The 17,943-nt window shown below is 35.5% G+C and overlaps 1 protein-coding gene across 1 annotated transcript in view; it reads right to left on the bottom strand.

The window, feature by feature from the left end:
* Positions 1-17,943, bottom strand: part of LOC139981428 (uncharacterized) — a 67,166-nt gene that overhangs the window by 9,841 nt on the left and 39,382 nt on the right. Inside the window, exons 24-39 of the mRNA XM_071993801.1 lie at positions 17,565-17,684; positions 16,931-17,050; positions 16,357-16,482; positions 14,246-14,365; positions 13,597-13,716; positions 13,024-13,149; positions 10,913-11,032; positions 10,279-10,398; positions 9,705-9,830; positions 7,594-7,713; positions 6,960-7,079; positions 6,386-6,511; positions 3,838-3,957; positions 2,624-2,749; positions 1,961-2,077; positions 1,425-1,541 (exon numbers count right to left, since the gene is read on the bottom strand). Of these exons, the coding sequence (XP_071849902.1) occupies positions 1,425-1,541; positions 1,961-2,077; positions 2,624-2,749; positions 3,838-3,957; positions 6,386-6,511; positions 6,960-7,079; positions 7,594-7,713; positions 9,705-9,830; positions 10,279-10,398; positions 10,913-11,032; positions 13,024-13,149; positions 13,597-13,716; positions 14,246-14,365; positions 16,357-16,482; positions 16,931-17,050; positions 17,565-17,684 (1,944 nt within the window). The remainder of the gene's footprint in view (positions 1-1,424; positions 1,542-1,960; positions 2,078-2,623; positions 2,750-3,837; positions 3,958-6,385; positions 6,512-6,959; positions 7,080-7,593; positions 7,714-9,704; positions 9,831-10,278; positions 10,399-10,912; positions 11,033-13,023; positions 13,150-13,596; positions 13,717-14,245; positions 14,366-16,356; positions 16,483-16,930; positions 17,051-17,564; positions 17,685-17,943) is intronic.

Below are 17,943 nucleotides of genomic sequence, written 5' to 3'. Positions count from 1 at the left end.
TATAGTATAAATGAATATACTCTTAAGTATGTTAGGAACGAACGTAAGATCAGTTACGAATAAAAAAGGAATTAAAGAGTTCTAGGTGATGTAGAATGCAATACCACCACAGTAACTGACCCAAATTTTCATATTGAAATTGTCAGAACTGTTCAACTGAGGTACAGATCTTTAAATTTTCCCATCAAGTGAAGTCTGCATCTAAGGAAAAGCAGCCACAGATCTATGGTGCAGTTAAGGTTTGGTTTATGTTGGGGACATGGGTTAAGTCAACCAATCAGTCAATCAATCAATAAATCAATCAATCACTCAAAATCGACAAGAATAATGCACATAAAGGACAATCATAGGTAGCCGATAAATTTGTAATTTGTAATTTTAATTAAAATACCTTTGAGAAACAGTATTTTCTACCTAGTCTGTCTCCAAATCCCTAATTCTAGTCCAACATCGTAAAATAGATAATAGAGCAATTCAGGACCCATAACGTAACTATGGTAACATTCACAAATTGACTTATCATAGAAGTCTGGATTACAGTCACAGTTAACTTAGAAGCCAGAGAAATATTAGCTTTAAATGTCTCAGTATCTGCAGATTGATCAAAGTCAAATAATCATCATCATTTTTAACCCTCCAGTAGAATTCTCCTTAACTTATAAAAATTTTGGTTAAATAGTGAAAGAATGTAGATGAAGAAAGGGTAGCGAACGTGATGGTAGGGGTGCTGGAGGTGATGAATTGAATTCCAATGTTATAGGAATGATTATCATATCCCACTCTGTGGATTACATCCATTTGACAGTGTGCTCTGCACAAAGTAATGTAGACTCAAATTCTCCGGAGTGATTTAAATTGTTATAATGGTGATAAATTGGTCATTATGGTGATATATTCATTCAAACGTAGAAGGTGTGACTAGTGAAACATGTCGCACATATAGTCTGTGAACAGTACATGTGCAGAGACACGGCATGCATCTATACATAGAAACTTGATGTTGTATGGAAGTGCTGGATTGCATAAGACTAATATGAATATTATATCAGCTAATTAATGAATATGCATAGCATAGCAGTACAGAGACACTGCATGCATCTATACATAGATATTGGATTGAAAAGACAACATGTTTAAAGCAACAGACATTCAATGAGATCAAATCATATTCATCTGGTATATTAAGAGAAAATCCATGTTTTCACCATCAATGTACCTTCATAATGATCAAAAGCTGTAGCAAAAACTACCACTTTCACTGACATGAATCATATTGTAACCATAGCAACATTTCCAGTGAAAGAAGAGGAAGGAAAACAGAAGCACCATATTCAAAAGAGTTAATATTTATGTCCAAAAGCATAGGTAAAGAGATGAAGCACGTACAGAATCACTGGTTTGACAAGAGGTCAAATGTCACCTACCAGGAAGGATTATCCCACATGTGGGACCAATGTATCCTGTGGCACAAGTACATTCAAATCCTGTACTCGTGGAAGTGCAAGTGCCTCCAAAAAAGCATGGTCTGCTAGCACAATTATCTTTCCAAATTGAAATAAGAAGTAAAGGAGGGGAAATATGAAATTAGTTAATATATTTGAAAGTTTCATAAAAGATTGTATCTAGGCAGAAGATTTTAGCTACAACTGCAGCATCAACGTAGACCAAAGATGACAAAACTTACCCGTTGCTCAATCAGCCAGACTTAAATTTTCTTAATTTATGAAAGAAATTGTTTGTTAATTTGGGTCTTTCTTGTTTAAAAGCTGCAGGTAAATATAATAAGTGAGCAACACAAACTTAGTAGCATCAAGGGATAAATTTTGTTTTCAGTGAACTGGGTAGCTGCATGTGATGACTACAAGCCTTATAGATGCTATGGAAATTTATTTGTCCATCAGCTACATACCAAGGCCAGATATCACTTCTTTACACATGAACATGTTTCCACCTTTCTTACCTATGAGAGTAGCGCACGTTTGCCCTTGGTAATTTTCGGCACATATACACACGAATGACGAGCCACTGGATAAACAGGTAGCTCCATTTAAACATGGAGAACTTTGACAAGAATCACCTGCAAAATGGATAAGGAATTTATTGCAAGAACCACTAAAAGAAATGCATATAGGCAATAAGAACAGCATCAACAAGAACCGTATAAACAAAGAATTTACATCATTAACAAGAACAATGTATCAACAAGAACAATATACAGACCAGAACAATATATGATCAACAATAACAATATATCAACGGAACATCATACCAACCAGAACTATATATATGATCAACAATAATAATATATCAACAAGAACAATATATCAACAAGAATAATATATCAACAAGAACAATATATCAGAACAATAATCAACAAGAACAATATACCAACCAGAACAATATATCAACAAGAACAAAGAAATGTATATGGCAAATTGTGCATTGTTGTAAACAAAATAATAGTTAAGAATTCTTCAAAACATTGATATTAATTTCATCCGGTTCACTGTCAATTGTTACAAAGTAATCAAAACAGTATAATTTGAAAGTAATTAAATCAGTATGAAATCCCACTTCATTTATCTTATTTCGGGATTGAAATAAATAGCTACAGTGAACATACCAATCTGAGTCTGACAAAAATTCCCTCCAAATCCAGCTGGACATTGACAAGTAAAACCAGTAGCTGATGTTGAGTCTATGTTACAGGTGCCCCCAGACTGGCAAGGATTGGGATTAACGCAAGGGTCTGGTAGAAACAAGATCAACTTAAAATAAACAATACAGAATAATTCATGACGAGTTATTTAATATAACAGAGTCAGGAACATCAAGACCTGAGTATATTCGCCTCTTCTGAAATTAATAATCTGGACATTTCCAACCATCTGTCAACATAGAAAGACTCCTTTCAATGCAAATGGTCTGTAATTGCATCCAGCCGAGTTGCAAAACATTCATGATAATTTTGATTCACAATTATCAACTTTTCTTTTCTTTGGAAAATGGCTAATAAGGTGTCCGCAAGAAACCAGAAGGAAAAAGACAAATAGAACTTATAATCCAAATCATGAAAACAAAGTATTCTTGTGTTCAACCTACCAGAAAAACAGCTGAAGTATGAATTGTTCCAAACCATCAAAATGGAATTTATATATATATATATCATTTAAAAGGATGCAATTACTTGATAACAATGCAACAGTTAAAAGAATAGTCCAGCTCAAATTGTCTTTTTCATATGTTAAAGAGGAACATAATGTAATCATTCTGGTGAAATTTGCATTCAACTACTTTGTACCGTTTTGAGATATTAAAGTTGAAGTTGCCACCTTTCGTACCAAAAGTAAACTTAGAGCAAACAGGTGTGACATCATTGTTGCACACTGTTAAATGATGTTTTTTTTTTCCTTTAAAATTTATGTCTAATTTTATACTACACAATTGGATGCATCCATAATATGAATGTACCACATGTATTGGTATTATATAAACTTCACATCCACTTTAAAACAAATGGTAACCTTATCCAATCCAAGGTCAAATCAATAAACTGAAAAATAAAGAAGAAACAAAACATTATTTGTCAGTGTGCAACTATGACATCACAAATGTTTGTTTCAAGTACACTTTTGGTAGAATATTAGATAACTTCAACTTTTAATATCTCAATAACGGTACATAGCAACTGCATGGAAATTTCACTAGAATGCTGAGATTATGATCTTCTGCAACATACTAAAAAGAAATTTTTACCTGAACTATTCTTTCAATGTATCAACTCATAATCCTAAGGTAAACTAGTGCAAAATGATGTATTGTCATAGTGATACTCACTCCTAAATGTTCCACATGTCGGTCCAGTCACGAAGGTAGGGCAATTACAGGTGAAACTGGTGCCGCTAGAGGTACAGGTCCCTCCTGCTAAACAGGGGGAACTGTCACAAGGATTACCAGCTGTGAAGAAATTAATGCAAGGAAAGTTTACCTTGAAAACAATATAATATGGATGCAAATGATACTGAATTATGGGAAGAGTAGTATATGTCGATTTAAATTGGTATATGTCGATTTAAATCGATGATATGTCGAATTAAACTGGTATATGTCGATTTAAATCGGTAGAAGTCAATTTAAGCTGCTGGAAACTGGTAAACGTCGAATGAAATTGGTATATGTCGATTTAAATCGGTACAGGTCGATTCCCCACGATTTGAGATTGATTGCCCGCCATATGAATTGTGTATGATTTGGGAGTCTCGCTTCACAGTAGGGAAGCGTACCAACCATGGACGGTCATGTGATGTGCTCCTAGGTGCTACTAACATATTATTTATCCGTTTGTCAGTTCAAAATGATAAGAGTTTTGTAGAAAAAGGAATGCAATGATAGCAGGACTTTACAGTAAATTGATAATAACAGCTTAGGATAGGATGATGACAATGCTGAAATGTACATTATGTGTCAGAAATGCATGGACCCTGGCTACTATTCGAACATGTACTGTCTGAGTCTTATGGAGTGTATTCGGCGGGTCACTACCATCATGTTATGTGCCAAAGCGGCAATGAGACATATGTTGCTAAGAAACAGTGAATCATGTCGTCTGCTATTTGTGTCTATATAAGAACAAGAATAATATATCAACAAGAACAATATATTAATATGAATAATATATAAACAAGAATGGAATCGACATGAACAGAGTCGACAAGAAGAGAATCGACTCTCAATGACAGAAACTTTTACACTATCTTTCACTACAGCATTACTGCTTTGGCAAATTAACAAATTTCAAAAAATACAAATTTCTAGAGAAGTGTCAAGACACCAAACAAAATTATTTTGAGTTCTGTCAACTTAAACAAAAAAATGTCGAAGACCAAAACAATAAAGCAATAATTTTGCTAACCAAGCAGATGTCCGGGAGCCAATCAGCTTCAAGTTATTTAATTAACTTCCACCTTCTAAATGACAGATAGACACACTTAGTTAAAGTTAGGTGATAACATTCATCAATTACCCAATCAGCAAATCCTAACCTCTTCACCTAAATAACTAATGTTCACTAGGTTTTGAACGCATATTTAGCAACAATGTAGTCCACTAGCTGACATGAGTCAGATATAATTAAACATAGTGTTATTCGTATGATTAGCGGTGCCCTACCCAAAATTTGTTTGTTTTGGCGTTCAATAGCGTGTATGGTGGGCTGAGCCTCAGCGATTGAATAACATGTGCCTTAACGTTACAACAACTTAAACGAAACTGGTTTTCCTCTCTAGGTCTCACAGGTAAGATGATGCTAAAATCCCTTTCATGTGAATATGAAAGTATTACTAGGTTGTTGATTAAATATTTGTCGTTATTAAAAGTGTTTCATTATGACGGATGGTCTAGATTTGCCATCGATACATGAGAGTTAATATTCGTTAAAAACGAGACCGTCAGGTTTGTATGTAGGATATGTCTGTGTTATCATGGGCCTACGTATATTCGCATAACAATTGTTTGTCGTTAAAGTTCGATTAGTGGTACAAAATCATAATTTACACGAGTCATATCAGTACAAACGTGGTTTAATTCTTGATGTTGTTAATAATAGTATATCATATGTATCAGGATGCCGTAGATGTGACATTTTAGGTAATTTCTCTGTACGCAATGTTGCTCAGTGACATAGCGTTATGAATAGGCTACAGCGTGTACATTTGGTCGTTAGAACTGTCATGAGGGGTGACGTCATTGCGTAGTAACAAGAGTAGGGGATTCCCCGAAATGATCCAGATAGAAATAAGTATTTACGGTCCGCCAGATTGATTGTATTGTTATGTATTGAATTATTAGAAAGATTGAGCAGGTTTCAGTTTATTATTTTAAGAACTAGAAGTAGCCTTTGTTTATGCCAGAAGGAAAATCCATTCAGATGCCTTATCCAAATATGCAGTTAAGTTTAAATGTGAGACTGCACAGTTATTGTTTTGTTATATCAGTGATTGAATAACATGTGCCTTAACGTTACAACAACTTAAACGAAACTGGTTTCCTCTCTCCGTCTCACAGTTTTACATGTGACGTGGTGGATTGGTGCTTGGGTCCCTGCTGCCAGTGGATCGAGAGATCCGGGTCTTAACAATAGTCAAGCTTGACTATGTACAGACTGGAGGTTTTCTGTCTGTATTTATTTTTTAAGTAAACAAATATTCAAAAACTGACTGGGAAAAGTTAAACAATGGAATAGAACGAAGAAATGTATGGCTAAATATGTTATGTTGTAAAAAATAATGAGTCAAAACAGTATAATTTGAAAGTAATTAAATCAGCATGAAATCCCACTTCATTTATCTTATTTCGGGATTGAAATAAATAGCTACAATGAACATACCAATCTGAGTCTGACAAAAATTCCCTCCAAATCCAGCTGGACATTGACAAGTAAAACCAGTAGCTGATGTTGCGTCCACCTCACAGATGCCACCAGACTGGCAAGGATTGGGATTAACGCAAGGGTCTGGTAGAAACAAGATCAACTTAAAATAAACAATACAGAAGAATTTATGAAGAGTTATTTAATATAACAGAGTCAAGAACATCAAGACCTGTGTATATTCGCCTCTTCTGAAATAGATAATCTGGACATTTCCAACCATCTGTCAACATAGAAAGACTCCTTTTAATGCAAATGGTCTGTAATGACATCCAGTAGAGTTCCAAAAAAATTCAAGATAATTTTGATTCACAATTTTCAACTTTTCTTTTCTTTGGAAAATGGCTCAAAAGGTGTCCGCAAGAAACCAGAAGGAAAAAGACAAATAGAACTCAAAATCCAAATCATCACAATGAAATATATATCAGTTTAAATGATGCAATTACTGATTACAATACAACAGTTAATGTATCAACTCATAATCCTAAGGTTAACTAGTGCAAAATAATATATTGTCATAGTGAACACTCACTCGTAAAAGTTTCACATGTCGGTCCAGAAAAGAAGTTAGGGCAATTACAGGTGAAACTGGTGCCGCTAGAGGTACAGGTCCCTCCTGCTAAACATGGGGAACTGTCACAAGGATTACCAGCTGTGAAGAAAGTTTACCTTGAAAACTGTAAGAAATATTTAAACTTGGGATTCAAAAAGAAGTTGTCATGATATTAGTGGAATCATGGCAAGAAAATCATGGTAAAGGAATCATCGCGTGGAATCTTTAAACACAACATAATATGGATGCAAAATGACGTTGTGATAAGATGAGTGGAATCATGGGAAGACTAGGGTAACTTAATGGGTTGGGAGATAACTAATGTTCACTAGGTTTCGAACGTATATTTAGCAACAATGTAGTCCACCAGCTGACATGAGTCAGATATAATTAAACAGAGTCAAGCTTGATTAAGAAAAGACCTGGTGTTTTCTGTCTGTCATTATTCTTAAAAGTAAAAAGTTTAGGAAAACCTGTTCCAACCATCACAATGGAATATATATATCATTTAAAATGATGCAATTACTTGCTTACCATACAACTGTTCATGTATCAACTCATAATCCTAAGGTTAACTAGTGCAAAATGATGTATTGTCATAGTGAACACTCACGCGTAAAAGTTTCACATGTCGGTCCAGTAAAGAAGTTAGGGCAATTACAGGTGAAACTGGTGCCGCTAGAGGTACAGGTCCCTCCTACTAAACAGGGGGAACTGTCACAAGGATTACCAGCTGTGAAGAAATTAATGCATGGAAAGTTTACATTGAAAACTGTAAGAAATATTTAAACTTCTGATTCAAAAAGAAGTTGTGATGATCTTAGTGGAATCATGGCAAGAAAATCATGGTAAATGAATTATTGTATGGAAACCTTTAACACAAAATAATATGGATGCAAAAAGACATTGTGATAAGATGAGTGGAATTATGGGAAGAGTAGGGTAACTTAATGGGCTGGGAGATCAAGTTGGTGCTGTGAAATTACTGAATGATTTGGTAGGGTGAGGTGACAGAGCTGATAGAGAGGGTATTAAAGGCAATGGGCTTGTGAGCTATGGCCGGTCTGAACACTATGTTGTGTCGTCGGGCAAGACACTTAATCTCAATTGCCTCTTTTCAACCAGGTGTACAAAATGGCGGAACCAGCAAGATAACTCGTAGATATAGTTGTGGCTGCAACCTATAGGAAGCATTATAATGTGTATGATCTGGTCTCGCTTCACAGTAGGGAAGCGTACCAACCATGGATAGTCATGTGATGTGCTCCTAGGTGCTACTAACATATTATTTATCCGTTTGTCAGTTCAAAGTGATGAGTTTTGTAGCAAAGAATGCAATTATAACAGGACTTTATAGTAAATTGATAAGAACCGAAATAGGTTAGGATGATGACAATGCTGAGATGTACCTTCTGTGTCAGAAATGCATGGACCCTGGCTACTATTCGAACATGTACTGTCAGAGTCTTATTTTGATTTCTGTCAACTTAAACATAAACAAAATAATGTCAAAGAACAAAACGTAGTGAGTCCGTGCACCATGTTTGTAATGGTTTAGCATGTCCCAACCTATGTTTTTAACAGTTTAGAATGTCCCAACACATGTGTTTAACGTTTAAGAAAGTCCCAACACATGTTTCTAATGGTTTAGCATGTTCAACCCATGTTTTACCAGTTTACTAGGTCCCAATCCTTGTTTGTAATGGTTAAGCATGTCCCAACCCATGTTTTTAACGGTTTAGTATGTGCCAACCAATGTTTGTAACGGTTAAGCATGTCCCAACACATGTTTTTAAAGATTAAGCATGTCCCAATCGATGTTTTCAACGGTTTAGCAAGTTTTAACCCATGATGGTTTAGCACGTCCCAACCCATGTTTTTAACTGTTTAGCATGTCCCAACCCATGCTTTTAACGGTTTAACATGTTTCAACCCATGTTTTTAACGGTTTAGCATGTCCCAAATCATATTTGTAACAGTTTAGCATGTCTCAACCCATGTTTAAAACAGTTTAGCATGTCCCGTACCATGTTTGTGTAAACTGACATGTAAAAATTTCACAGCAGCTGCCAAAGAAAGTAGGTGCTTATTCACAAAGAAACGTGTACATTCCCTCGATTCCAATACATGTGCCCTGGTTCTGACAAGGGTTACTGCTACAAGGATCGACTGCTGGCAGCCCTGGCCCCAGCTATGAAATGTTGATCTACATTTTGAATAATTTGCATAATTTTAAATACAAATATTCATGAGATTATACTTTCAGAATATGCAACTCAGTGAATGCTGGCAGGAGGTTCAGTTCTTAAACATACTTCAGCTAAATAGCTAATGTTCAACAGGTTTGGAACTTAAATATAGCAACAATGTAGTCCACCAGCTGACATGAGTCAGATATAATTAAACATAGTCAAGTTTGATTAAGTACAGACCTGGAGGTTTTCTGTCTGTAATTATTTTTATAAGTAAACAAATATTCGAAAACTGACTGGGAAAAGTTAAACAATGGAAAAGATCAAAGAATTGTATGGCTTAATTTGTAATGTTGTAAAAAATAATTGGTAAAGAATTCTTCAAAACATTAATCTTAATTTCATCAGGTTTACTGTCAATTGTTACAAAGTAATCATAACAGTATAATTTGAAAGTAATTAAATCAGCATGTAATCCCACTTCATTTATCTTATTTCAGGATTGAATTATAAATAGCTACAGTGAGCATACCAATCTGAGTTTGACAAAGATTCCCTCCAAATCCAGCTGGACATTGACAAGTAAAACCAGTAGCTGATGTTGCGTCTATGTCACAGGTGCCACCAGATTGGCAAGGATTGGGATTAATGCAAGGGTCTGGTAGAAAAGAGATAAACTTAAAATGAACAATGCACAAGAATTTATGAAGAGTTATTTAATATAACAGAGTCAAGAACATCAAGACCTGAGTATATATGCCTCTTCTGAGAAAGATAATCTGGACATTTCCAAACATCTGTCAACATAGAAAGACTCCTTTCAATGCAAATGGTCTGTAATGACATCCAGTAGAGTTGCAAAACATTCAAGATCATTTCGATTCACAATTTTTTACTTTTATTTTCTTTGGAAAATGGCTCAAAAGGTGTCCGCAAGAAACCAGAAGGAAAAAGACAAATAGAACTCAAAATCCAAATCATCACAATGGAATATATATCAGTTTAAATGATGCAATTACTTGATTACAATCCAACAGTTAATGTATCAACTCATAATCCTAAAGTAAACTAGTGCAAAATAATATATTGTCATAGTGAACACACACTCGTAAAATATTCACATGTCGGTCCAGAAAAGAAGTTAGGGCAATTACAGGTGAAACTGGTGCCGCTAGAGGTACAGGTCCCTCCTGCTAAACAGGGGGAACTGTCACAAGGATTACCAGCTGTGAAGAAAGTTTACCTTGAAAACTGTAAGAAATATTTAAACTTGGGATTCAAAAAGAAGTTGTCATGATATTAGTGGAATCATGGCAAGAAAATCATGGTAAAGGAATCATCGCGTGGAATCTTTAAACACAACATAATATGGATGCAAAATGACGTTGTGATAAGATGAGTGGAATCATGGGAAGACTAGGGTAACTTAATGGGTTGGGAGATAACTAATGTTCACTAGGTTTCGAACGTATATTTAGCAACAATGTAGTCCACCAGCTGACATGAGTCAGATATAATTAAACAGAGTCAAGCTTGATTAAGAAAAGACCTGGTGTTTTCTGTCTGTCATTATTCTTAAAAGTAAAAAGTTTAGGAAAACCTGTTCCAACCATCACAATGGAATATATATATCATTTAAAATGATGCAATTACTTGCTTACCATACAACTGTTCATGTATCAACTCATAATCCTAAGGTTAACTAGTGCAAAATGATGTATTGTCATAGTGAACACTCACGCGTAAAAGTTTCACATGTCGGTCCATTAAAGAAGTTAGGGCAATTACAGGTGAAACTGGTGCCGCTAGAGGTACAGGTCCCTCCTACTAAACAGGGGGAACTGTCACAAGGATTACCAGCTGTGAAGAAATTAATGCATGGAAAGTTTACATTGAAAACTGTAAGAAATATTTAAACTTCTGATTCAAAAAGAAGTTGTGATGATCTTAGTGGAATCATGGCAAGAAAATCATGGTAAATGAATTATTGTATGGAAACCTTTAACACAAAATAATATGGATGCAAAAAGACATTGTGATAAGATGAGTGGAATTATGGGAAGAGTAGGGTAACTTAATGGGCTGGGAGATCAAGTTGGTGCTGTGAAATTACTGAATGATTTGGTAGGGTGAGGTGACAGAGCTGATAGAGAGGGTATTAAAGGCAATGGGCTTGTGAGCTATGGCCGGTCTGAACACTATGTTGTGTCGTCGGGCAAGACACTTAATCTCAATTGCCTCTTTTCAACCAGGTGTACAAAATGGCGGAACCAGCAAGATAACTCGTAGATATAGTTGTGGCTGCAACCTATAGGAAGCATTATAATGTGTATGATCTGGTCTCGCTTCATAGTAGGGAAGCGTACCAACCATGGATAGTCATGTGATGTGCTCCTAGGTGCTACTAACATATTATTTATCCGTTTGTCAGTTCAAAGTGATGAGTTTTGTAGCAAAGAATGCAATTATAACAGGACTTTATAGTAAATTGATCATAACCGAAATAGGTTAGGATGATGACAATGCTGAGATGTACATTTTGTGTCAGAAATGCATGGACCCTGGCTACTATTCGAACATGTACTGTCAGAGTCTTATTTTGATTTCTGTCGACTGAAACATAAACAAAATAATGTCAAAGAACAAAACGTAGTGAGTCCGTGCACCATGTTTGTAATGGTTTAGCGTGTCCCAACTTATGTTTTTAACGGTTTAGAATTTCCCAACACATGTGTTTAACGTTTAGGAAAGTCCCAACACATGTTTCTAATGGTTTAGCATGTTCAACCCATGTTTTACCAGTTTACTAGGTCCCAATCCTTGTTTGTAATGGTTAAGCATGTCCCAACCCATGTTTTTAACGGTTTAGTATGTGCCAACCAATGTTTGTAACGGTTAAGCATGTCCCAACACATGTTTTTAAAGATTAAGCATGTCCCAATCGATGTTTTCAACGGTTTAGCAAGTTTTAACCCATGATGGTTTAGCACGTTCCAACCCATGTTTTTAACTGTTTAGCATGTCCCAACCCATGCTTTTAACGGTTTAACATGTTTCAACCCATGTTTTTAACGGTTTAGCATGTCCCAAATCATATTTGTAACAGTTTAGCATGTCTCAACCCATGTTTAAAACAGTTTAGCATGTCCCGTACCATGTTTGTGTAAACTGACATGTAAAAATTTCACAGCAGCTGCCAAAGAAAGTAGGTGCTTATTCACAAAGAAACGTGTACATTCCCTCGATTCCAATACATGTGCCCTGGTTCTGACGAGGGTTACTGCTACAAGGATCGACTGCTGGCAGCCCTGGCCCCAGCTATGAAATGTTGATCTACATTTTGAATAATTTGCATAATTTTAAATACAAATATTCATGAGATTATACTTTCAGAATATGCAACTCAGTGAATGCTGGCAGGAGGTTCAGTTCTTAAACATACTTCAGCTAAATAGCTAATGTTCAACAGGTTTGGAACTTAAATATAGCAACAATGTAGTCCACCAGCTGACATGCGTCAGATATAATTAAACATAGTCAAGTTTGATTAAGTACAGACCTGGAGGTTTTCTGTCTGTAATTATGTTTATAAGTAAACAAATATTCGAAAACTGACTGGGAAAAGTTAAACAATGGAAAAGATCAAATAATTGTATGGCTTAATTTGTAATGTTGTAAAAAATAATTGGTAAAGAATTCTTCAAAACATTAATCTTAATTTCATCAGGTTTACTGTCAATTGTTACAAAGTAATCATAACAGTATAATTTGAAAGTAATTAGATCAGCATGTAATCCCACTTCATTTATGTTATTTCAGGATTGAATTATAAATAGCTACAGTGAGCATACCAATCTGAGTTTGACAAAGATTCCCTTCAAATCCAGCTGGACATTGACAAGTAAAACCAGTAGCTGATGTTGCATCTATGTCACAGGTGCCACCAGATTGGCAAGGATTGGGATTAATGCAAGGGTCTGGTAGAAAAGAGATAAACTTAAAATGAACAATGCACAAGAATTTATGAAGAGTTATTTAATATAACAGAGTCAAGAACATCAAGACCTGAGTATATATGCCTCTTCTGAGAAAGATAATCTGGACATTTCCAAACATCTGTCAACATAGAAAGACTCCTTTCAATGCAAATGGTCTGTAATGACATCCAGTAGAGTTGCAAAACATTCAAGATCATTTCGATTCACAATGTTTAACTTTTATTTTCTTTGGAAAATGGCTCAAAAGGTGTCCTCAAGAAACCAGAAGGAAAAAGACAAATAGAACTCAAAATCCAAATCATCACAATGGAATATATATCAGTTTAAATGATGCAATTACTTGATTACAATCCAACAGTTAATGTATCAACTCATTATCCTAAGGTAAACTAGTGAAAATTATATATTGTCATAGTGAACACACACTCGTAAAAGTTTCACATGTCGGTCCAGTAAAGAAGTTAGGGCAATTACAGGTGAAACTGGTGCCGCTAGAAGTACAGGTCCCTCCTGCTAAACAGGGGGAACTGTCACAAGGATTACCAGCTGTGAAGAAATTAATGCATGGAAAGTTACCTTGAAAACTGTAAGAAATATTTAAACTTGGGATTCAAAAAGAAGTTGTGATGATATTAGTGGAATCATGGCAAGAAAATCATGGTAAAGGAATAATCGCATGGAATCTTTAAACACAATATAATATGGATGTAAAATGACGTTGTGATAAGATGAGTGGAATCATGGGAAGAGTAGGGTAACTTAATGGGTTGGGAGATAACTAATGCTCACTAGGTTTCGAACGTATATTTAGCAACAATGTAGTCCACCAGCTGACATGAGTCAGATATAATTAAACATAGTCAAGCTTGATTAAGAAAAGACCTGGTGTTTTCTGTCTGTCATTATTTTTAAAAGTAAACAAATTTAGGAACACTTGTTCCAAACCATCACAATGGAATATATATATCATTTAAAATGATGCAATTACTTGCTTACCATACAACTGTTCATATATCAACTCATAATCCTAAGGTTAACTAGTGCAAAATGATGTATTGTCATAGTGAACACTCACGCGTAAAAGTTTCACATGTCGGTCCAGTAAAGAAGTTAGGGCAATTACAGGTGAAACTGGTGCCGCTAGAGGTACAGGTCCCTCCTACTAAACAGGGGGAACTGTCACAAGGATTACCAGCTGTGAAGAAATTAATGCATGGAAAGTTTACATTGAAAACTGTAAGAAATATTTAAACTTCTGATTCAAAAAGAAGTTGTGATGATCTTAGTGGAATCATGGCAAGAAAATCATGGTAAATGAATTATTGCATGGAAACCTTTAACACAAAATAATATGGATGCAAAAAGACATTGTGATAAGATGAGTGGAATTATGGGAAGAGTAGGGTAACTTAATGGGCTGGGAGATCAAGTTGGTGCTGTGAAATTACTGAATGATTTGGTAGGGTGAGGTGACAGAGCTGATAGAGAGGGTATTAAAGGCAATGGGCTTGTGAGCTATGGCCGGTCTGAACACTATGTTGTGTCGTCGGGCAAGACACTTAATCTCAATTGCCTCTTTTCAACCAGGTGTACAAAATGGCGGAACCAGCAAGATAACTCGTAGATATAGTTGTGGCTGCAACCTATAGGAAGCATTATAATGTGTATGATCTGGTCTCGCTTCACAGTAGGGAAGCGTACCAACCATGGATAGTCATGTGATGTGCTCCTAGGTGCTACTAACATATTATTTATCCGTTTGTCAGTTCAAAGTGATGAGTTTTGTAGCAAAGAATGCAATTATAACAGGACTTTATAGTAAATTGATAAGAACCGAAATAGGTTAGGATGATGACAATGCTGAGATGTACCTTCTGTGTCAGAAATGCATGGACCCTGGCTACTATTCGAACATGTACTGTCAGAGTCTTATTTTGATTTCTGTCAACTTAAACATAAACAAAATAATGTCAAAGAACAAAACGTAGTGAGTCCGTGCACCATGTTTGTAATGGTTTAGCATGTCCCAACCTATGTTTTTAACAGTTTAGAATGTCCCAACACATGTGTTTAACGTTTAAGAAAGTCCCAACACATGTTTCTAATGGTTTAGCATGTTCAACCCATGTTTTACCAGTTTACTAGGTCCCAATCCTTGTTTGTAATGGTTAAGCATGTCCCAACCCATGTTTTTAACGGTTTAGTATGTGCCAACCAATGTTTGTAACGGTTAAGCATGTCCCAACACATGTTTTTAAAGATTAAGCATGTCCCAATCGATGTTTTCAACGGTTTAGCAAGTTTTAACCCATGATGGTTTAGCACGTCCCAACCCATGTTTTTAACTGTTTAGCATGTCCCAACCCATGCTTTTAACGGTTTAACATGTTTCAACCCATGTTTTTAACGGTTTAGCATGTCCCAAATCATATTTGTAACAGTTTAGCATGTCTCAACCCATGTTTAAAACAGTTTAGCATGTCCCGTACCATGTTTGTGTAAACTGACATGTAAAAATTTCACAGCAGCTGCCAAAGAAAGTAGGTGCTTATTCACAAAGAAACGTGTACATTCCCTCGATTCCAATACATGTGCCCTGGTTCTGACAAGGGTTACTGCTACAAGGATCGACTGCTGGCAGCCCTGGCCCCAGCTATGAAATGTTGATCTACATTTTGAATAATTTGCATAATTTTAAATACAAATATTCATGAGATTATACTTTCAGAATATGCAACTCAGTGAATGCTGGCAGGAGGTTCAGTTCTTAAACATACTTCAGCTAAATAGCTAATGTTCAACAGGTTTGGAACTTAAATATAGCAACAATGTAGTCCACCAGCTGACATGAGTCAGATATAATTAAACATAGTCAAGTTTGATTAAGTACAGACCTGGAGGTTTTCTGTCTGTAATTATTTTTATAAGTAAACAAATATTCGAAAACTGACTGGGAAAAGTTAAACAATGGAAAAGATCAAAGAATTGTATGGCTTAATTTGTAATGTTGTAAAAAATAATTGGTAAAGAATTCTTCAAAACATTAATCTTAATTTCATCAGGTTTACTGTCAATTGTTACAAAGTAATCATAACAGTATAATTTGAAAGTAATTAAATCAGCATGTAATCCCACTTCATTTATCTTATTTCAGGATTGAATTATAAATAGCTACAGTGAGCATACCAATCTGAGTTTGACAAAGATTCCCTCCAAATCCAGCTGGACATTGACAAGTAAAACCAGTAGCTGATGTTGCGTCTATGTCACAGGTGCCACCAGATTGGCAAGGATTGGGATTAATGCAAGGGTCTGGTAGAAAAGAGATAAACTTAAAATGAACAATGCACAAGAATTTATGAAGAGTTATTTAATATAACAGAGTCAAGAACATCAAGACCTGAGTATATATGCCTCTTCTGAGAAAGATAATCTGGACATTTCCAAACATCTGTCAACATAGAAAGACTCCTTTCAATGCAAATGGTCTGTAATGACATCCAGTAGAGTTGCAAAACATTCAAGATCATTTCGATTCACAATTTTTTACTTTTATTTTCTTTGGAAAATGGCTCAAAAGGTGTCCGCAAGAAACCAGAAGGAAAAAGACAAATAGAACTCAAAATCCAAATCATCACAATGGAATATATATCAGTTTAAATGATGCAATTACTTGATTACAATCCAACAGTTAATGTATCAACTCATAATCCTAAAGTAAACTAGTGCAAAATAATATATTGTCATAGTGAACACACACTCGTAAAATATTCACATGTCGGTCCAGAAAAGAAGTTAGGGCAATTACAGGTGAAACTGGTGCCGCTAGAGGTACAGGTCCCTCCTGCTAAACAGGGGGAACTGTCACAAGGATTACCAGCTGTGAAGAAAGTTTACCTTGAAAACTGTAAGAAATATTTAAACTTGGGATTCAAAAAGAAGTTGTCATGATATTAGTGGAATCATGGCAAGAAAATCATGGTAAAGGAATCATCGCGTGGAATCTTTAAACACAACATAATATGGATGCAAAATGACGTTGTGATAAGATGAGTGGAATCATGGGAAGACTAGGGTAACTTAATGGGTTGGGAGATAACTAATGTTCACTAGGTTTCGAACGTATATTTAGCAACAATGTAGTCCACCAGCTGACATGAGTCAGATATAATTAAACAGAGTCAAGCTTGATTAAGAAAAGACCTGGTGTTTTCTGTCTGTCATTATTCTTAAAAGTAAAAAGTTTAGGAAAACCTGTTCCAACCATCACAATGGAATATATATATCATTTAAAATGATGCAATTACTTGCTTACCATACAACTGTTCATGTATCAACTCATAATCCTAAGGTTAACTAGTGCAAAATGATGTATTGTCATAGTGAACACTCACGCGTAAAAGTTTCACATGTCGGTCCATTAAAGAAGTTAGGGCAATTACAGGTGAAACTGGTGCCGCTAGAGGTACAGGTCCCTCCTACTAAACAGGGGGAACTGTCACAAGGATTACCAGCTGTGAAGAAATTAATGCATGGAAAGTTTACATTGAAAACTGTAAGAAATATTTAAACTTCTGATTCAAAAAGAAGTTGTGATGATCTTAGTGGAATCATGGCAAGAAAATCATGGTAAATGAATTATTGTATGGAAACCTTTAACACAAAATAATATGGATGCAAAAAGACATTGTGATAAGATGAGTGGAATTATGGGAAGAGTAGGGTAACTTAATGGGCTGGGAGATCAAGTTGGTGCTGTGAAATTACTGAATG

The sequence above is a fragment of the Apostichopus japonicus genome, chromosome 15 (genome assembly GCF_037975245.1).
Source record: "Apostichopus japonicus isolate 1M-3 chromosome 15, ASM3797524v1, whole genome shotgun sequence".
NCBI lineage: Eukaryota > Metazoa > Echinodermata > Holothuroidea > Aspidochirotida > Stichopodidae > Apostichopus > Apostichopus japonicus.
The sequence above is the reverse complement of the archived record's forward strand: the minus strand, read 5'-3'. Positions and strand labels throughout refer to the sequence as shown.